Genomic DNA, 22291 nt, shown 5'->3' with positions numbered 1-22291 from the left:
GTTGCAGGATAAATCTCACACTCACATACTGTATCAGAGACAGACACACAGAATAAATCTCACTCACATACTGTATCAGAGACAGACACACAGAATAAATCTCACACTCACATACTGTATCAGCGACAGACACACAGAATAAATCTCACACTCACATACAGTACCAGACAGTGACAGACAGAATTAAACTGAAATTCACATACAGTTTCAGAGATGGCAGATACTCAGCATGAATCTCACACTCTCATACATAGAAACTTAGATTTTGGTGCAGGAGTCGGCAATTCGGCCCCTCGAGCCCACTCCGCCATTTAATGAGATCATGGCTAATCATCCAAATTCAGTACCCTGTCTCTGCTTTCTCCACATATCCCTTGATCCCTTTAGCCTCAAGAAATATATCCAACTCCTTCTTTAATATATTTAATGAATTGGCCTCAACTGCCCTGTGTGGCAGAGAATTCCACAGGTTCACCACTCTCTGAGTTAAGAAATCCCTCCTCAGCTCAGTCCTAAATGGCTCTCCCCTTATCCTTAGACTGTGACCCCTGCATCTAGTATGTCCAGTCCTGTTAGAACTTTATGAGTTACAATGAGATCCCCTCTCATTCTTCTAACCTCTAGTGAATATAAGCACAATCAACCCAATCTCTCCTTATACAGTACCAGATAATGACAGAGACAGAATTAATCTAAATCTCACATACAGTATCAGTGACTGACAAGTACAGAATAAATCCCAAACTCACATGCCATGCCAGGAACTGACAGATATAGAATAAATCTCAAACTCACATACAGTACCATAGATTGGCAGAGAAAGAGAACGAATCTCACACTGACACAGATTATCAGACGGTGACAGACCCAGAATTAATACACACTCGTACACAGTACCAGCAAATGATAGAGACAAAGTGAACCCCACATTAAAGACTGATTGGTGCAAAATGAATCTCACTCTCACATACAGGACCAGAGATTGAAAGATATATAATACTCTAGCACACACATACAGAACAGAGACTGACAGACAGTGCATCAGAGGGCCTGGCAGATACAGAATGAGGCCACAATTACATGCAGTACAATTGATTTACAGGTAGAGTTAGTCCCACACTCACATACAGTACCAGGTACTAGCAGAAATGGAATTAATCTCAAACTAACATCAAGTAGCAGAGACTGATAGATGCAGTACGATTCCCACTTTCATAATCCGAGTGAGTAGCAGATTCATGCAGAATACTTCGCTGAAGGACAGTACAAGAGATAGACTGATTCAGAACTAGTTGGACACTAACATATAGTACCAGAGACTGACAGATCCAGAATGAGTCCCACAATCACAATCAGTACCAGAGACTGACAGATACAGAATGAGTCCCACACTCACACACAGTACCAGAGACTGACAGATACAGAATGAGTCCCACACTCACAATCAGTACCAGAGACTGACAGATACAGAATGACTCACACACTCACAATCAGTACCAGAGACATAGAAACATAGAAACAGAGAAGATAGGAGCAGGAGTAGGCCATTCGGCCCTTTGAGCCTGCTCCGCCATTCAATGAGATCATGGTTGATCATCCAAATTCAGTACCCCGTCCCTGCCTTCTCCCCATATCCCTTGATCCCTTCAGCCTCAAGAAATATATCCTACTCTTTCTTGAATATATTTAATGAACTGGCCTCCACCACCCTCTGTGGCAGAGAATTCCACAGGTTCACCACTCTCTGGGTGAAGAAGTTCCTCCTCATTTCAGTCCTAAATGGCTTACCCCTTATCCTTCGACTATGACCCCTGGTTTGGGACTCCCCAGCCATCATAAACATCCTTCCTGCATCTAGTCTGTCCAGACCTGACAGAATTTTATAGGTTTCGATGAGATCCCCTCTCTCCTCATACGTCATTCCTGCCATCCCTGGTATCAGCCTGGTGAATCTTCGCTGCACTCCCTCCATGGCAAGAACGTCCTTCCTCAGGTAAAGTGACCAAAACTGCACACAATACTCAAGGTGCGGTCTCACCAAGGCCCTGTACAACTGCAGCAAGACATCCTTGTTCCTGTACTCAAACCCTCTTGCTACGAATGACTCCCACACTCACAATCAGTACCAGAGACTAACAGATACAGAATTACTCCCATACTCACAATCAGTGCCAGTGACGGACAGATGTAGAATGAATCTCAGACTTGCACACCGTGCTAGAGACAGGCAGATGTAGAATGAATCTCAGACTCACACTCTACCAGAAAATGACAGATTCAGAATCAATACCAACACTGACACACGGTACAAGATAGAATCCCACCCTGACAATTAGTCATAGTCATAGAGTCATAGAGTTATACAGCACAGAAAGAGGCCCTTCGGCCCATCGTGTCCGTGCCAGCCATCAAGCACTGTCTATTCTATCGCCGCTCCTTCATCGTCGCTGGGTCAAAATCCTGGAACTCCCTCCCTAACAGCACTGTGGGAGTACCTTCAGCAGACGGACTGCAGCAGTTCAAGAACCTGTCTCACCAAAAACTTCTCAAAGGGCAATTAGGGATGGGCAATAAATGCTGGCCTTGCCAGGGATGCCCACATCCCATGAACGAATAAAAAAAAGTGACGGACAGGAAACTAAAGGATTCCACACTCACATACGGTAACAGAGACTGAGATTGAGAATGGTTCCTACACTTACATAAATCACCAGAGACTGAGTGATACAGAACTATGCCCACACACACAGTATTAGAGATTGGCAGATGCAGAACTAAAGTGGCGGATACCACACCGCAATGCGTGAATATAGTGCACAAATTGGAGGAAGTCTATCGAAATGGCTGTCCCGTCCGGAAGTAGTGTTTGCGGCCCTGGAAAATGATCTGGGAAATTATGAATGGGCAGATGTCACACACGCACTTGCAATGACCTTTCTGACTGCAGGGGGCGTGCTGGTGGCAAACACTCAATCTGATTGGATACATAAAGAAGCCAATCAGAGAGATGCAGAAGAATGGAAATTGACATCATTCCTAACCAGCCAATCACAATCATTGCCTTCACCCATCCCTCATTAGCATAGGACTGTGGGGCTGCCTATATATTCCGAACGCGGAGCGGGTTTGCGTCATTTTTGTTTCTGAAATCGAGCTTGGGAATGGTGGATGAAAAGAAGACAGGTGCCAAGAAGGGCGCCAAGAAAACCGTCACTAAACCGGCAGCGAAGGGCGGCAAGAAGCGCAGAAAGTCGAGGAAGGAGAGTTACTCCATCTACATATACAAAGTGATGAAGCAGGTTCACCCCGACACCGGCATCTCCTCCAAGGCCATGAGCATCATGAACTCGTTTGTGAACGATGTTTTCGAGCGCATCGCTGGTGAGGCTTCCCGCCTGGCCCATTACAACAAGCGGCACACCATCAGCTCCCGGGAGATCCAGACCGCCGTGCGCCTGCTGCTGCCCGGGGAGCTGGCCAAGCACGCCGTGTCGGAAGGGACAAAGGCGGTGACCAAATACACCAGCTCCAAGTAAAACTGCACGCTGTCCTGAAAGAACAAACTCCAAACACAACGGCTCTTTTAAGAGCCACCCACTATCTCTCTGAAAGAGCTACACAACGCATCGCCTTGTAGATTCAGTTTACTGTAATTATTTTCTTAACAAGTGTGTTTAAGAACGTTTGAAGTTCCAGCTGTAGATGTAGTTTTTAATTCTCAGATAAGCAGTTTCATTGACCGGATCGCCCTTAGCGTCGATGTTGTATTTCCCGCCCACTAAAACACAAACACGGTCCTTGGTTGCACTTTGCCTTTGCTCTCAGAGCCGTTTATTTGCAGCGCCAGCCGACTAATTAAAAGCTTGTTTTAGGTATGAGATTCCGATTTCAGTCACCTCGTTCTCTGTCAAGACCTTTGCATTTTTCTAAAGCAAGTTGGAAGTCCATCCGTTTATCAACCGGAGATTTGCTGCATTGTAACAACCCAGAATGGGAGTTGTTAGAGATTAGAACGGGGCAGTTTGAACACTCTGTCCCTCTTCTCTTCTCACAGCAGGAATCCCATTTCTGGTTTCACTCCCGCAGCAGCGCCTGTGCAAAGGATCGATCGATAATCTGTGAATCCTCACTTTTACACCGATTGAGCTGGAATGTGTCCCGTTGGGAATTTAATCCGGGCCGTGTAAACTCAATATTGAACCCGAAATTAATCCTGATTGTAACAGCCTAGAATTTGCAGATGAAATAAGATAAAATGAATTTTATAAAATTGTTCAAGTCTTTGGCTTATGGTGATTTATTAATTTAATTCACTCGTTTAGGAAAATATTGGCGGGCTTTTTGAATTAAAAAAATCGTTGAGTAGTTATTTTCCCCCTCTTTTCATTGGCGGGAAAACCAGACTGTGATTGGTCACCGGAAAACACCAATGAAATTCACCACAGATTGACCAATCACAAGTACGCTGTCTGCATTCCTCCAGAAGGTATAAGAATGGCAGATGTGGGAGGAGACTTTCATTCTTTCGCTGAACCAGTGAATTGTGGAAATGTCTGGAAGAGGAAAAACCGGCGGTAAAGCTCGGGCCAAGGCCAAGTCTCGCTCATCCCGGGCCGGACTGCAGTTCCCTGTGGGCCGGGTTCACAGGCTCCTGCGAAAGGGCAACTACGCTCAGCGTGTGGGTGCTGGAGCCCCGGTCTACATGGCTGCTGTGCTCGAGTATCTGACCGCTGAAATCCTAGAGCTGGCCGGCAACGCGGCCCGCGACAACAAGAAGAGCCGCATCATCCCCAGACACTTGCAGCTGGCCATCCGCAACGACGAGGAGCTCAACAAGCTGCTGGGAAAGGTGACCATCGCTCAGGGCGGGGTGCTGCCTAATATCCAGGCGGTGCTGCTGCCCAAGAAAACCAGCACTGCCAGCTCCAAGAGCAAGTAAAGCGGACAAGATTCACTCTAATAACCCAAAGGCTCTTTTCAGAGCCACCCACTTTATCTGTGAAAGGGTTGTTTGCTGTTCAGCCATTCTCGGTTATAAACAGGACATGTAGAACTGTAAATCCACAAACACTTCAGCGGGTTTGTTGTTACCGAATATTCAGTTCAGTGATTCAATACAGAGAGACTGGCCTAGAAATTCGGTGGGGTTAGCGCCCAATTAGAGGCGTTAGAGGGCCTTGCGCCGGAATTATAACCGCGATCGAAATTGCGTTGGGCCCTACCATCGGCGTTAGCCGGTAGCGCTGCCCGGACGCCCAAATTCAGTTGCGGCCGCCTCGCCCGTGGCAGCCGCAACCAACGATTGTTCAACGGGATGTTGCAGCACGTAGCGCCGGCGCATTAAGGTGGAGCGGCGGCCGGCTGCTTTCCCGGCGGCCGCCTGCCCGCACCTCCCTCCCCGGACTCCTCCACCACCCCCCCGCGGCACTGATGTGTGTGGCCCGCGAGCCCGGCACTTCTCCGAGGTTATAAAGCCAGTGAGCGGTTGATGGGCTAACCGTTCCTTATTGGGCCAATAATTCCATATACATCCTGAGCACATTGATCCATACTAACATTTCCCCTTTTAATTTGCAGACAGCATCGAACCAGAATTACAGCTCTGGTTAATATAAAATATTCCAAATAGTAACTACCTCTCCCCGCGTTAAAGTTGATTTTAAAAGTGATTCAGACTTCAGGCACCTCGTTCTCTCTCGATGATCAATCCCGGTATGTGGAGTTGGATCAGTGCTCCCACTTATAGTTTCCTACAGGGCGGGTGCAGTCAGTTTACTGGGCAGATCACTCACATTTAAACATAGACCATACCCAGACATTCACTGCCCCCACTTTATAAATCCCAATTACATTAACAGTGCAAGACCTGCACGATGTGTACAGTCCAGTTTGCCTTGGGGCGATCGCAGATCTTTTGCTGATTTGGTGGCTCTTAAAAGAGCCGTTGTTGTATTTGTTGCTGAAGTCTGGAGCCGGGCAGGGTGAGTTTAGGCGCGCTCCCCGCGGATGCGGCGGGCCAGCTGGATGTCTTTGGGCATGATGGTGACTCGCTTGGCGTGGATGGCGCACAGGTTGGTGTCCTCAAAGAGCCCCACCAGGTAAGCCTCGCTGGCCTCCTGCAGGGCCATGACGGCCGAGCCCTGGAAGCGCAGGTCGGTCTTGAAGTCCTGAGCGATCTCCCGCACCAGGCGCTGGAAGGGCAGTTTGCGGATCAGCAGCTCGGTGGATTTCTGGTAGCGGCGGATCTCCCTCAGAGCCACAGTGCCAGGTCTGTAGCGATGGGGTTTCTTCACTCCGCCCGTGGCTGGAGCGCTCTTCCGGGCCGCTTTGGTCGCCAGCTGTTTGCGAGGAGCTTTCCCTCCGGTGGATTTGCGCGCTGTCTGCTTGGTCCTGGCCATTTTCTGAACAGATCTCAACGTAATCTGAAACACACAGACTGTAAATGCGGAGTCTGCTGTGTGTCCCCCTTGTTATACTCAGTGAGGGAAAGCCCCGAGCAGTGATTGGCTGGAGACCGGCGCCCACCCACTTTAAACCCAATTCAATGAAACGCTGGAAACTCAGGCTCCGATTGGCTGAGCTCTGACTAATCGCCCATTTCAAGAAGCCCGTCAATTTTAGTGCAGGAAATAACCGTTTAGACACGAATCGATTTTATTCTGCACATATTGAAATGATCATTACCAGAATCATTGAATGTTTTAAATGTAACTTCCTGGGCTTGGTGCTTTAGGGCCCTTCCCATTGCCCGCACTCTGGGCTGTTGATGCTGACAGGAGCGGGGAAAGGGACCCGCGCCAATCTCCCGCTCTTCCACTCGATTCCTCTCCCTCTCCTCTCCAGCCCATTCAGAATTTCCCTCCGCCCGTCCCATTGTGACGTTAGCCGCCGCTTTCAGGGGAGAGGATCAGAATTCAGTCGCTTCTCTCTGTCCCCGTGGAGCCTGTGAGAAGGGCTTGGCCAATAATCTGTCATTGGGTAACTGTGCAGTGAGCGATCTGATACTCGGCACATTTTAGATTGCTGAATGGAGACTTATTGGCGTCGGTTACAGATAAAGGCTGACAAATTAAGCCTGTTCGTACAACAGCGCCAGGAATTACTGACGGTGAGCGCAGAATAACAGAACAAAAGGACCGAGATTTTAAAATCATTCCCTTGAAACTAGACTTTAGATTAATTCGCTTCTTTCCGGCACTGGAATTGGCGGGCTTTTTCAAAATCAAAAAAAATTCAAACATTTCGCCTGGTCGACAATTTCAACCAATGATGTGATTACTATCTAATCTGTGGCTCTGTGATTGGTTACGAAATGGGATTGTGGAGCGGACCCCCAATCAGAAGTAAGGTCGGGTTAGAGCGGCTCAAACTGCGGTAATTTCAGGTCCCCGAATGACTGAAGTGAAATTTCAATTTCACAAACCCTGTCAGTATCAGGGCCGGACACCACCGTCTGGCTGCAAATAATTCACAAGTTGGATTCTTCTCAGTAACCCATTCAACGGTTTATGTCCGACCAGCCAACGAATTATAAAAATTATAATCGTTACAGTATAACTGCACAATGAACAAATGTGTAGACGCGATGTGGCTTTACACCGAGAGGGAATGTTCCGTCTGAGGAAATAACTCCATAAACCTGGGGCAACCGAAAGCGAAATTCAAAGATTACAGAACACATCACATATCTGTTAATAATCTTTCTGACCACAATCTATTTTTGAGAAAAATCTACCCCAGCTCCCGTTCCCAGGTCACTTCTCTCTCTGTGAGGCTGTGGGTGGCTCTTAAAAGAGCCTTTGTGTTGTGTTTGATTGAAAGAGTGCAGTTGTTCAGCCGCCGAATCCATAGAGAGTGCGGCCCTGCCGTTTCAGAGCGTACACCACATCCATGGCAGTGACCGTCTTGCGCTTGGCGTGCTCAGTGTAGGTGACCGCATCCCTGATCACATTCTCCAGGAAAACCTTCAGCACCCCGCGGGTCTCCTCGTAGATCAGACCCGAGATCCGCTTGACACCGCCAAGGCTCAAAGGAAAACCGTAAACAATGCATGCAGGGCAGAACTAGGCCAATATCCATTAATAATCACTATCCAAAAAAGAGCCACCAAATTTTGGAAACACCTAGAAATGAGCAATCCCCAATGTTATCATTACGAAGCCCTGAAATGCAAAGAGAGGACCATAAAGAAGAATACCCTCAGTCAACTAGTCCTGGGACTCAGTGAAGTAACTACTAACACTACTAACAAGAACCAGCCCCAGGACAGTGACAGCGTAACACAAAGAATTCGACCCAACACAATCGTCGCTAAGCAAAAGGAAAAATATCTGTCATATTGGGCAGAAACAACAAAAACCCAAAGCAAACGCAATTGCTACTTGGCCCTAAACAGACAATACAACATGGCTGATTACCTGACCATGGTAAAGGATAGCAAACTGAGAAAAACCTTGACAATGTACAGACTTAGTGAACATAGCCTGGCGATCGAAAAAGGTAGACACAGGCAGACCCGGCTACCAAGAGAGGACAGGATATGCTCTCACTGCAGTCAGGGAGTGGTGGAGACAGAGATGCACTTCCTCACAGCTTGTAGAAAATATCAGGGCATAAGGGAGAATTTCTACCCAAAATTCACAAAAATATGCCCGGAATTCAGAAATTTGAATGACGACCAAAAACTCCCATACCTACTAGGGGAAGAGAGAAATTGTGTAACCTTAGCGGCACACTATGTTACAGCTTGCCATAAACAGAGGGACATCCACTAAATATAAGAAAAGAGTATATACAAATTATATGAATGTATATTTATACACTCAGGGATATGTATGTTTATACACTGTATGGATAGATCTGTATTTTTGTGTACAACCATGAATGTTTTTCGATGCTTTGGCAACATAAGATGTACCTTGTCATGCCAATAAAGCGATTTGAATTGAATTGAATTGAGAGCGGGAGGGGTGGAGACAGTTTAAAGAGTGACAGACAGAGCAGAGAGCGGCCTCTGATCTTCCAGCTCCACCTCCAGCTTTCTGCAACCACCAATTTCAAACCGTTTATCGACAGTAGAACCGAAACACAGCGCTCCGCACAAACCCTTACAGACTCGGACTTCATATTCAAGGGTTTCCTGAAACCAGAATCTTTTAAATAAGATCCTGTTACAATTAACAATCAGTAATAGTCCCGCCTGTAAACTGTCCCTTCTATCACAAGTCAACCCATCTCCTTCCATGTCAATCTCTGACCTTATTCCATCTCCCCACACTTCTCCACAGACGGGTTCAGCAGTTTAGGAGAATCTCATGTGTTGGGGTTCGAGTTGTGACGCGGGGTATCTCTGCCAGTGTCAGAGTCTCACAGAGACTCTCACCTTGAACCTGTGAACTGAAAATGACCCTGAACTGAGACTGGAGCCGAACAACCCCACCCCCCCAGTTAGAGTGAGGACGGCCCGGACATCCCATTCTCTCTGTGTTTTATTGCAGACACTGGGGGAGGGGTGGGTGCAGCGAATGTCAGCGAGTCACCAGGGAGCCGGGGATCATTTGAAATGATTTCAATCTGGAATCTGAGCGCGGCCCCGGGACATGGATCATCTGATTCCGCGATCAGCTCTTTTTGGAAAGACGTGGCTGGCTCTGAAAAGAGCCTTTGGGTTCAGATGTTTACAAGTTGTCTTTTTTACTTTCTTTTGCTCGCTGCTTTGGGAGACTTTGCTGATTTGGGCTTGGCCACCTTCTTGGCTGCCTTCACCTTTCCGCTTGTGGCCTTCTTGGGGCTCTTGGGTTTCTTCACCGCTGCCTTCTTCCCAGCCGCCGTTTTCGCAATCTTTTTTGACGTTGGTGCCTTCTTGGTGCTCGTTTTCTTGGCTGCTGGTTTCTTGGCTGCTGGTTTCTTTACTGCAGATTTCTTGGCTGTTGGTTTCTTGGCTGGAGATTTCTTGGCTGCTGGTTTCTTTACTGCAGATTTCTTGGCTGCTGGTTTCTTCACCTTCTTTCCCTCTTTCGGCTGGGATTCCTTAGCGAGCCTGAAGGAACCCGAGGCGCCCGTGCCCTTGGTCTGCTCCAGGGAGCCGTTTTCCACTTTCCTCTTGATACTTAACCTGATCTGGGAACTTAACTTCTGCACATCGACGCCGTTGGCAGCCAGAGCCTTCTTTATCGCCACCAGCGACATCCCCTTGCGATCGCTGCCACTCGCCAGAACCTTGAGGATCTGCTCGCCCAACGTGGGACCGGCTGGCTTGGAGCGGGGAGCCGCCTTCTTCTTCTTGCTGGGAGCCTTGGTTTGAGCGGCGGCGGCAGGAGGAGCCGTTTCGGCGGCTGCAGTCTCAGTCATGTCCGCGACTCTGTAGAAAATCTCTCTGAGATTCAGAGCTGGGTCAGAAATGAAGCGAGAGGCGGCGGCACAGAGCAACTTAAAGGCAGCGAGCGGACGGGGCGGAGACATCCTGCTGTCAGCTCCCGGCCCCTCCAGCCTCTCTGTGTTTCTCTCTCCTCATTAACTCTCCGATTGCAATTAAACTCAGGCACTCCACATTCCCAGACTGGCCTCTTTCTGTCTCGAAGACCGGGATGTTTGCTGTCGAGAAAGTTTCATCAGAATTAAAGGCAGCAATTTCCATTTAAAGCCGTTTCATTGCTGCACTGATCGCGCTCTCTCACCCCATCGCCGACATGTTCTCTGTTTTTTGACTGAAATTTGGAAATCAAGTAAAGCTTCACGTTTAATTCCCACTGCAGGGCTGAGCAGGGGGGCAGGGCGATCCTATGACAGGGAAATCTTTGAATTTTACACAAGAGGGTCTCTGAAGTCCGGCGATGAGAGCGGACACACAAACACAGTGACATTAGTCTAACCCACCCGCCCCATTAACACACTCTCACTGACACAATGTTCACTCTGCTCATTCACAGCACAATCTGTTCCCAGATTTACTGTTCACAGGACAGGTTTTCCTCTCCGCTCGGCCTGTGCTGCCGATTCTCGGGGTTAGTTGGAGTTTCCCAGCTCAGTCAGTGTTAAACACTCTGAGGCCGGCGCTCCTCACAGTGTCTGTTCCCCAGATTCAGGGGCAGGAGCCAATCACAGCTGTGGCTGTGTTCACTCATATGTGGTTTGACGGTGCTATATTGTTCGCAGTCAGAAATATGTTTGATTTATATGAAAATAGAAATGATGATCTCACCGCCCGTTTAGCCTCTCTCTCCTCCGAAACTGAGGAACAGAACAGAGCAACTGGTGTCTGATGCATTCCATTCTCAACACCCGGAGACAGCAATGAGAGAGAGAGAGAGAGAGATTGTATCAGTCTTAATGTTCGTACTCTGATACAGGCGGCCCAGGCACTCTCAGTTAGAGAGATTTAGGGGCAGGAACGTGTCACAGTTTGTCTGTTTGTATCTTAGCCTGCTTTTAGAATATAGTATTATTCACAGAAATAGTGAAACATTCTGTTTACCACACATGGCTTAAACTCGGATTCAATAGACCCAAAACTGAGAGGTTCAGCATCGATCCAGGTATAACAGGCAGGGCTGGGGGATAGACTTACTAGGGATTGATCCTGTGCACAAGGCACAGAGACAGACACATGGGGTGACAGTCTCACTGGCCCGGGGACTTGTCTGGGTGTCCTTGTGCACCAGTCGCTGAAGGTAAGCATGTAGGTGCAGCAGGCGGTTAAGAAGGCAAATGGTATGTTGGCCTTCATAGCGAGAGGGTTTGAGTACAGGAACAAGGATGCCTTGCTGCAGTTGGACAGGGCCTTGGTGAGACCACATCTTGAGTATTGTGCGCAGTTTTGGTCGCCTTATCTGAGGAAGGATGTACTTGCCATGGAAGGAGTTCAGCGAAGATTCACCAGGCTGATACCTGGGATGGCAGGAATGACGTATGAGGAGAGATTGGGACGATTGGGCTTGTACTCATTGGAGTTTAGAAGAATGAGAGGGGATCTCATTGAAACTTATAAAATTCTGACAGGACTGGACAGACTAGATGCAGGAAGGAAGTTCCGGATGGTTGGGGAGTCCAGAATCAGGGGTCACAATCTAAGGATAAGGGGTAGGCCTTTTAGGACAGAAATGAGGAGGAATTTCTTCACCCAGAGAGTGGTGAACCTGTGGAATTCTCTACCAGAGAAGGCAGTAGAGGCCAATACATTAAATATATTCAAGAAGGAGTTGTATATATTTCTTAAGGTGTATGGGGAGAAAGCAGGGACCGGGTACTGAACTTGGATGATCAGCCATGATCGCATTGAATGGCGGAGCAGGCTCGAGGGGCCGAATGGCCTACTCCTGCTCATATCTTCTATGTTTCTATGTCTGGTATCTGTTGCCTACTCACCAAACAGAGACAGGCAGAGACTGATTAAACACCCCACTCACCAGCAGTTCAGTGTCAGAGATTGACAGAGCCTGTTCCTCTCCATTGTTCCATACAGTATTGGGGAAACAAATCGCTCTGAGGGACAGGATTCGCGTCGCTCTCACACTCACCGGCGGTCACTTCCTCCTCTCCTAATACCTCCTTATCTGTTTCGGTGTCAATGTTTCTTTGATAACGCTCCTGTGAAGCTAATTGGGACGATAGGTTGCATTAAAGGCGCTATATAGATTTAAGTTGTTGTTGCTTTATTTAATTTGAGGGTCAGGAAGACAGGTCTGAGCATGCGTGATAAGCACTTGCCTGCTCCTCCCCCTCTCCACACAGTGTTTAAAGTGACAGGAAGGGCCCTGCGAGCTCCCCTCCCCCAGCTCTGCCAGCAGGGGGCGTTTCCTCTGCGCTCGGCTGATGATCGCTGAACACATCAGGGAGCGGAGATATCACGGGCCCGAGTAAGGCAGCAAACAGCAGCCTCCTCACAGCAGCACATCGCATTGGGACTGTGTCCACAGCTTTGAGTCGGGGTAAGTTTAGCGGCAACCGGGGGCTCTTTGTAAGAGACAGATTGGAGCGGGAACCAGTTCCGGAACATGGAGAGAGTAGGGGGAAGGGAGAGGCCATTCCCGGGTTCTGCGCACAGTGTAAGGTAACAGAGAAAGTACATCACCTCGCTCTTTCAAATCATTGTTGCTTTCTTCCCCCAAATCAGGAGTGAATGTTCCTGAATCATTTCCAATCTCACCGTGTCTGTTGTTCTAGGACAGGGAACAATGGAAACACAGCCTGACTGTGAGGATGTGAGGAGTTTTACAAAGTGCATCTATTGCAGGCACCAGGTGAGTAGTGTGAAAGAATACATTTCAAAAATCGGTTATTTTGTTTCGGTGCGTTGTGTTCTCCAGAAGCCTCTTGCTGGTGATCGAAAAATACATTGTCGCTCCGTCAAATTCACATGGATACGAGTTCTGTGGCAGTCTTTTATCTACACAGGCCCTCAACTCGGTTTCAATAAACTGAAAACAATTGTTTGTACAGACCAGGTACCTGTGGCTATATTGCAGGAAGCGATCCAGAATTTTATATATAGTCCCTTGGGACTGGGAGATATAAACCTGGATTGTGCCAGTCAGATGGTCCCATTCATGGTGCAGAGCTGGGTTTGGGTTGTGTCTGGATGCTGATAATAATTACTATAGAACCGTCCTACACACCTGGTGTGGAGAATCTGAGTGCCGCTGTACTGCAGTGAGGTCAGACAATGCTTGTATCGCGATTTCCCCTCTGAAGATTCTTCATTATTACGGGGATAGGGTGGGATATGTGTTGGTGTAGGGGTTACAGGGATCGGGTGGGATATGTGTCGGTGCAGGCTCGATGGGCCGAAATGGCCTTTATCTGCACTGTGGGGTTTCTGTGATTCTGTGATTATAAACAAACACATTAATATAACTTTATTTTTATATTCAAGCGACACCAATCCATATATTATAACTTATATTGTTCTTGTATTAATCTCGTAGCAAACTACTACAACGAGCCAAAATAAGTGTGATCTTTCCTCCACCCGGAACACAAGGGACAGTCAGAAAGCTCCTTCTCACACACAGTAAGTACATTATCACTCACAGAGCGCAGAGACACAGAACTGCCCTCAATCCTATTATCACAGGCAGCAGAAGCAATCAGTCCCACAGTGATCCGAATTCCCAGAGTTACATTATAAATCTCACAGTCACTTGCAGCAGTAGAATAAATGTTGTTTCAAAGTCCAAACATATCGCACTGACAGGCAGATATATTTTCACTCCCTTACTCACACACACGAACAGATAGACACTGATACTGTGTCAATCCACACTGCTGGCTGTACACGGACTATCAAACCCAACAGCCAACATACAAGACCAGAGAATCAGAGGTAATGGACTGAACCAAACCTCCTCCTGAGACAGTCACAGATAAAATCAAACTCGCATTGGCCTACATAAGGTGGAGAAGGAATGGAGTCCAACAGTCACACAGAGCAAGAATAGTCCAGTACAAGAGACTGCCAATTACATAACGAATCTCCCACTCACTCACATTACCAGTGTAACAGATACATAATCAACCCCACACTCGCAAACAGTAGCAGAAACTTACCAGATACAGAATTAATCTCACATTCACAAACAGTACTAGAGACCGAGAGACACAGAGAATAAAAAATTGAGAAGAATCACAATCACTTACCGTACCTGAGACTGACATGACAGGTACAGATTAAAATCAACACTGACACATCTGTAACTGAGATGTGAGTATGGACGTTACTCTGTATTTGTAGAGACTGACAGATATGGAAAAGCCCACACTCACATCGCAGAGACTGACAGTTAAAGCCTAAAACCCAACCAGCATACCAGAAACTGACAGTTACAGAAGCAAACCCATACTCACATACCAGAAACAGTCAGACAACGAGCAAAGCCCTAATCACAGCCCAGAGATTGACAGATACATTTTATAACCCACGCTTGCATCCCAGAGCAGACATCTATACACTCACATACCAGAAACTGGTAGGTACTGATTAAAATCCTCACTAACATAACAGAAACTGGTAGGTACTGATTAAAATCCTCACTAACATAACAGAAACTGGTAGGTACATACTACAACCCACCTGCACATACCAGAAACAAATAGATACAGAATTAATTCCAAAGTCACATACCAGACAGTCAGTTAAAAAGAAAAAAACAAACTCTCATTCCATTGACTGACAGATACAGATTGAAACTCGCATGCACATAATAGAAGCTGACAGGTACTTAATGAAGCAGACAGATAAAGACTCAAGTACCAGAAACTTACAGGTTCAGAGTAACCCCTCTCTTCCATAGCAGACATTGAGAGGTAGAAGGGAAACAAATACTCTATTATCAGGAATTGACTGGTACAGAGTAAAATCCATACTCGCATCCACAGCTGAAGAATTAAGCCAACACTCACATACCAGATACTAACAGATTTAGAATAAAACCCACGGAGGTGAGCCCGGTATAAAAACCGGCGCGAAGGCAGAGGCCCGACCAGTTCGGGGGAGAGCAGCAGCAGCGGAGGTGAGCCCGGTATAAAAACCTGCGCGAAGGCAGAGGCCCGACCAGTTCGGGGGAGAGCAGCAGCAGCGGAGGTGAGCCCGGTATAAAAACCGGCGCGAAGGCAAAGGCCCGACCAGTTCGGGGGAGAGCAGCAGCAGCGGAGGTGAGCCCGGTATAAAAACCGGCGCGAAGGCAGAGGCCCGACCAGTTCGGGGGAGAGCAGCAGCAGCGGAGGTGAGCCCGGTATAAAAACCGGCGCCAAGGCAGAGGCCCGACCAAATCAACAGCAGAGGAGAGAGGTAAAAAGTAATCCAAGTGTGACGTCACCAGGGAGCAGGTAAGTGATTGGTTGGTGAGTATTTCTCTCTTTTCAATACAAGCTTGAATTCTGTGGTGTTACATTTCTGTGGTGTAGTGGGGACAGTTGGTAAATAAAGCGCCCTAGAGTATACCTGTAACTGGGGTATTGAATAAATTTTTTAATTAATTAAAGGAGTAAGTCATGGGAGGAGAGCTCAGACCCGTGTTCTGCTCCTCTTGCTCCATGTGGGAAATCAGGGAAGCTGCCAGTGTCCCTGACGACCATGTGTGCGGGAAATGCATCCAGCTGCAGCTATTTGCAGACCGCATTGCGGCGCTCGAGCTGCAGGTGGATGAATTTTGGAGCATGCGCGATGCTGAGAGGCTCGTGGATAGCACGTTTAGCGAGTTGTTCACGCCTCAGGGCAGGGCAGCACAGGGGGTGACCATCAGGCGCAGCAACAAAGGCAGGCAGGTAGTGCAGGGAACCCCTGCGGGCATCCCCCTTTCAAACAAGTATACCGCTTTGGATACTGTTGAGGGGGATGACTCACCAGGGGAAGGCAGCAGCAGCCAACTTCCTGGCACTGGGGGTGCTCCTGCTGCCCAGGAAGGGGGGAAAAAGAGTGGGAGAGCAATAGTGGTAGGGGATTCTATAGTAAGGGGAACAGATAGGCGTTTCTGTGGCCGTAGACGTGAATCCAGGATGGTTTGTTGCCTCCCTGGTGCCAGGGTCAAGGATGTCACTGAGCGGCTGCAGGGCATTCTGGAGGGGGAGGGTGAACAGCCAATGGTCGTGGTCCACATTGGTACCAACGACATAGGTAAAAAGAGGGATGAGGTCCTGCATCAAGAATTTAGGGAGCTAGGTAACGGATTAAAGAGCAGGACCTCAAAGGTTGTAATCTCTGGATTACTCCCAGTGCCACGTGCTAGTAAGTATAGGAATGGGAGGATAGAGCAGATGAATGCGTGGCTAAAGAGTTGGTGTAGGGGGGAGGGTTTTACTTTCCTGGATCACTGGGCCTGCTTCTGGGAAAGGTGGGACTTGTACAAGTCGGACGGGTTGCACCTGAACCAGAGCGGGACAAATATCCTTGCGGGGAGGTTTGCTAGCACTGTTGGGGGGGGTTTAAACTAACTTGGCAGGGGGATGGGATACAGAGGGGAGCTGAAATAGGGGGGGATGTGCTGCCAATTATAGAGAAAAAAACAAGTCAGCTTGGTAGACAGGGCAAATATATAAGGGCAAGGCTGGATGGCATCTATTTTAATGCAAGGAGTCTTGCGAATAAGGTGGATGAACTGAAGGCGTTGATAAACACATGGGAGTATGATATTGTTGCTATCACGGAGACATGGTTGAGGGAAGGGCAAGACTGGCAGCTCAATATTCCGGGGTACAGAATCTTCAGGCGAGACAGAGGGGGAGGTATAAGAGGAGGGGGTGTCACAATATTAATTAAGGAGTCAATTACTGCAGTAAGGAGGGATGATACATTAGCAGGGTCCTCTAATGAGGCCATATGGGTGGAGCTTAAAAACAAAAAGGGGGCAAGCACTTTGCTGGGAGTGTACTATAGGCAGTCAGGGGCAGATAGAGGAACAGATATGTAGGCAAATCTCAGAGAAATGTGCAAATAATAGGGTAATAATAATGGGGGATTTCAACTTCCCCAATATTAACTGGGATAGTCAGAGTGTGAAAGGCTCAGAGGGTGTAGAATTCTTAAAGTGCATCCAGGAGAGCTTTTTGAGCCAGCATGTAGAAAGTCCTACAAGAGAGGGGGCGGTACTGGACCTAATTCTAGGGAATGTGGCCGGCCAAGTGGAAAAAGTGCTAGTAGGTGAGCACTTTGGTGATAGTGACCATAATATGGTAAGATTTAAGGTGGCCATGGAAAAGGACAGGGATGGGCCGGAAATAAAGGTTCTAAATTGGGGGAAGGCCGATTTTAATAGGATAAGGCAGGATCTGGCCAAAATGGACTGGGATCAGCTACTTGTAGGAAAATCCGCATCGGAGCAATGGGAGGCTTTCAGAAGGGAGATTGAGATCATACAATGGCAACATGTTCCCGTAAAGGTCAAGGGTGGTTCCAAAAACCACAGGGAACCTTGGATGTCAGGGGATATACGAGAATGGATTAGGAAAAAAAGGAGGGCTTTTGGTAGATACAAAAGGCTAAAGACGGAGGAAGCCCTAGAGGAGTACAAAAAGTGCAGGGGGATACTTAAAAAAGAAATTAGGAGATCAAGGAGGGGCCATGAAATAACACTGGCGAGCAAAATAAAGGAAAATCCTAAGATGTTTTATAAGCATATTAAGGATAAGAGGATAGCTATGGAAAAAATAGGGCTCATTAGGGACAAAAGTGGCAATCTGTGTGTGGAGCCGGAAGATGTAGGAGGGGTTCTAAATGAATTTTTTGCATCTGTTTTCACTATGGAGAAGGACGATGTAGACATAGAAATAGGGCGGGGGGACTGCGATATGCTCGAACATATTAACATCGAGAGGGAGGAGGTATTGGCGGTTTTAGCTGGCTTAAAAATGGATAAATCCCCAGGCCCGGATGAAATGTATCCCAGGCTGCTGTGTGAGGCAAAGGAGGAGATTGCGGGGGCTCTAACACATATATTCAGGACCTCTCTGGCCACAGGGGATGTGCCAGAGGACTGGAGAACCGCTAATGTAGTACCATTATTCAAGAAGGGTAGTAGGGAAAAACCGGGGAACTACAGGCCAGTGAGCCTAACATCAGTGGTAGGAAAATTAATGGAAAAAATCCTGAGGGACAAAATTTGTCTCCACTTGGAGAGGCAAGGATTAATCAGGGATAGTCAACATGGCTTTGTCAAGGGAAGATCATGTCTGACTAATTTGATTGAATTTTTTGAGGGGGTGACTAGGTGTGTGGATGAGGGTAACGCAGTGGATGTGGTATACATGGATTTCAGTAAGGCCTTCGATAAAGTCCCGCACAGGAGACTGGTCAAGAAGGTAAGAGCCCATGGAATCCAGGGTGCCTTGGCACATTGGATACAAAACTGGCTTAGTGGCAGAAGGCAGAGGGTGATGGTCGAAGGTTGTTTTTGTGACTGGAAGCCTGTGGCCAGTGGGGTACCACAGGGATCGGTGCTGGGTCCCTTGCTGTTTGTGGTCTACATTAATGACTTGGATATGAATGTAAAGGGTATGATCAGTAAGTTCGCGGATGATACAAAAATTGGTAGGGTGGTAAATAGCGAGGAGGGTAGCCTCAGTCTGCAGGACGATATAGATGGGTTGGTCAGATGGGCGGAACAGTGGCAAATGGAATTTAACCCGGAAAAGTGCGAGGTGATGCACTTTGGGGGGACTAACAAGGCAAAGGAATACACAATGAATGGAAAGACCCTAGGCAAGACGGAGGGTCAGAGGGATCTGGGTGTGCAAGTACACAGATCCCTGAAGGCGGCGGAACAGGTGGATAAGGTGGTAAAAAAGGCATATGGGATACTTGCCTTCATTAGCCGAGGCATTGAATATAAGAGCAAGGAGGTTATGATGGAGCTGTATAAAACACTGGTTAGGCCACAGCTGGAATATTGTGTGCAGTTCTGGTCGCCACACTACAGGAAGGATGTGATCGCGTTAGAGAGGGTGCAGAGGAGGTTCACCAGGATGTTACCAGGGCTGGAGCGCTTCAGCTATGAGGAGAGACTGGGCAGGTTGGGTTTGTTTTCCTTGGAGCTGAGGAGGCTGAGGGGGGACATGATTGAGGTGTACAAAATTATGAGGGGCATAGATAGGATGGATGCTGAGGAGCTTTTTCCCTTAGTAGAGGGGTCAATAACTAGGGGGCACAGATTCAAGGTAAAGGGCGGGAGGTTTAGAGGGGATTTGAGAAAGAACTTTTTCACCCAGAGGGTGGTTGGAGTCTGGAACTCACTGCCTGAAAGGGTTGTGGAGGCAGAAACCCTCACAACATTTAAGAAGCATTTGGATGTGCACTTGAAATGCCATAGCATACAAGGCTACGGACCAAATGCTGGAATATGGGATTAGATTAGACAGGGCTTGATGGCCGGCGCGGACACGATGGGCCGAAGGGCCTCTATCCGTGCTGTATTACTCTATGACTCTATGACTCTATGACTCTTTCATACCAGATCATAGAATCATAGAAATTTACGGCACAGAAGGAGGCCTTTCGGCCTTAAAATAGCTATCCCGCCAAATCCCACTTTCTAGCTCTAGCTCATTATTCTTGCAGGTTACAGAACTTCAAGTACGTACCCAAGTACTTTTTAAAATGATGAGGTTCCCTTCCTCCACCAACCTTTCAGGCAGTGTGTTCCAGACCCCTACCAACCACAGGGTGAAAACAATTCTCCACAAGTCCCCTCAGGCTCCTCTGTTCCATAGAATACAACCCCAGACTATCCAATCTATCCTCATATATAAAATTCTCCAGTCCTGGCAACATACTCGTTAACCTCCTCTGTACCCTCTCTAGTGTAATTGCATCCTTCCTGTAACCTGGTGACCAGAACTGTGCACAGTACGCTAGCTGTGGCCTAATTAGTATTTTATGCAGTTCTAGCAGAACATCCCTGCTCTTATATTCTATGCCTCAACTAATAAAGGGAACTTTCCTTTTTGCCATCTTAACCACCTTATCTACCTGTCCTGCTACCTTCAGGGATCTGTGGACATGCACTCAAAGGTCCCTCAGTCCCTCTGCACTTCCTAGCATCCTACCATTTATTGTACATTCCCTCGCCTTGTTAGCCCTCCCCAAATGCATTATCTCATATTTCTCAGAATTGAATTCAATTTGCCACATTTCTGCCCAGCTGAAAGTCTACAGATATCTTCTTGCAATCTACAGCTATCTTCCTCACTGTCAACCATACGACCATTTTTGTATCATCTGTAAACTTCTTAATCAGTTCCCCTACATTTAACTTTAAATTATTGATTAATAACAAATAATAACATGAACAGAAGACATCCCACACATAGATATCAGAAATTGACAGGTACACAGTAAAACACACACATCCATAACAGAAACTGAAAGATACATAGTTAAGTCCATACTCACTTAGCGGTATTTGAAAGGTACAATGTAATATCCTATCTCCCATACCAGAAACTGACAGGTACAACGGAAAACCCAATTTCTGAGCAGAAACTGACAGGTATAGAGTAAGACCCACTCTCATATATCAGAACAAGACAGGTATAGAATATAACCAGACTTCCATAACAGAAACTGACAGATACAGTGTAAGGCGCATACTCACATACCAGAGACCGATAGATACAGAGTGAAACTCACATAACAGAGCCTGATAGATACAGAGTGAATATCACACATCAGAGACTGATAGATACAGACTGAAAACTCACATTCATAATTGAGAAACTGATGGATTATGAGTAAACCTTGTCTTCCATAGCAGAACTTGACAGGAAGATAGGAAACCCCACTCTGATGAATCAGAAACTGACTGACATGGAATAAATTCACAAATTCGATGGTTTTGAGTAAAACCCAAGTTCACATACAAGAGACGGAGAGATGCAGAGGAAAACCCACACTCACACACCATAGAGTGAAATAAAGATAGTTAAACTCAAACTCTAATTTCAGAATTTGAGAGTTACAGCGTGATAACCACACTACGATGTCACAAACTTACAGGCAGAGTGAAACACACACTCACACATTAGACACTGAAAGGTACAAAGCAACATCCACAATCACATACAAGATATTGATGGGTGCAGAGTAAATCCACTCTCACATATCAGAAACTGACACATAGAGTAAAACCCAAACTCACATACCAGAGGCAGACAGATGCAGAATAAAACTTACATTCACATGCCAGAGAGTGAAAGATAAAGAATAAACCCCACACTCTCATATCAGAAATCAAGAGGTACAGAATAAAGCCTGTACTCACATACCAGACACTGACAGGTACAGAGAAACACCCACACTCACACACCAGTAACTGAGCGTTACAGCAGAAAAGCCACACTCACGTATCAGAAACTGACAAGTAGAGTAAAACCCACAGTATTATATCAGACACTGACTGACTTAGATTAAATGAACTGTCACATAACAGAGAATTAGAAATCGAGGGTATAACCCACGCACACATACCAGAGCTTGAGAAGTACAGAGTAAAGCCTCTCTTCCATGCCAGAAAATAACAGGTACAAAATAAAAACCACACTTCCATACCAGAGGTGGACATGTAGACTGAAACACACACTCTCACATCAAGACACTGACAGATACGAAGAAAAATGTTCACTCACTTACCAGAAAACAACAGGTACAGAATAAATCACAAACTCACATTCCAGGTACAGAGTTAAACCCACACTCACATAGCAGTAAATAACAGTTGCAGAGTAAAGCCACAAACAAATGTGCTGTACCTTTCTGTGATTCATTAAAAGGACGATATCCCGAATGAATAATTCGACTAAATTAATG

General features: G+C 47.0%; 2 protein-coding genes and 1 pseudogene across 2 annotated transcripts; 2 read left to right on the top strand and 1 right to left on the bottom strand.

Moving 5' to 3' along the window:
• The first annotated feature begins 3153 nt into the window (after nt 1–3153).
• Nucleotides 3154–4244, top strand: LOC147098329 (histone H2B pseudogene; annotated as a pseudogene).
• A 298-nt stretch (nt 4245–4542) lies between these two features.
• LOC147098328 (histone H2A type 2-C-like) lies at nt 4543–4964 on the top strand. Its single transcript, XM_085969998.1, has one exon. The coding sequence runs from the start codon at nt 4550–4552 to the stop codon at nt 4937–4939; it is 390 nt and encodes a 129-aa protein (XP_085826124.1). The 5' UTR covers nt 4543–4549; the 3' UTR covers nt 4940–4964.
• A 4712-nt stretch (nt 4965–9676) lies between these two features.
• Nucleotides 9677–10350, bottom strand: LOC147098327 (histone H1-like). Its single transcript, XM_085969997.1, has one exon. The coding sequence runs from the start codon at nt 10348–10350 to the stop codon at nt 9694–9696; it is 657 nt and encodes a 218-aa protein (XP_085826123.1). The 3' UTR covers nt 9677–9693.
• Between the last annotated feature and the right edge of the window lie 11941 nt (nt 10351–22291).

The sequence above is a fragment of the Somniosus microcephalus genome, chromosome 29 (genome assembly GCF_052327205.1).
Source record: "Somniosus microcephalus isolate GS21.2 chromosome 29, FLI_Smic_1.0, whole genome shotgun sequence".
NCBI classification, from domain to species: domain Eukaryota; kingdom Metazoa; phylum Chordata; class Chondrichthyes; order Squaliformes; family Somniosidae; genus Somniosus; species Somniosus microcephalus.
This window is presented reverse-complemented; position numbering and strand designations above follow the sequence as displayed.

Excerpts from the sequence above, each read along its gene's own strand:
- LOC147098328 (XM_085969998.1), top strand. The coding sequence starts at position 4,550 with ATGTCTGGAAGAGGAAAAACCGGCGGTAAAGCTCGGGCCAAGGCCAAG.
- LOC147098327 (XM_085969997.1), bottom strand. The coding sequence starts at position 10,350 with ATGACTGAGACTGCAGCCGCCGAAACGGCTCCTCCTGCCGCCGCCGCT.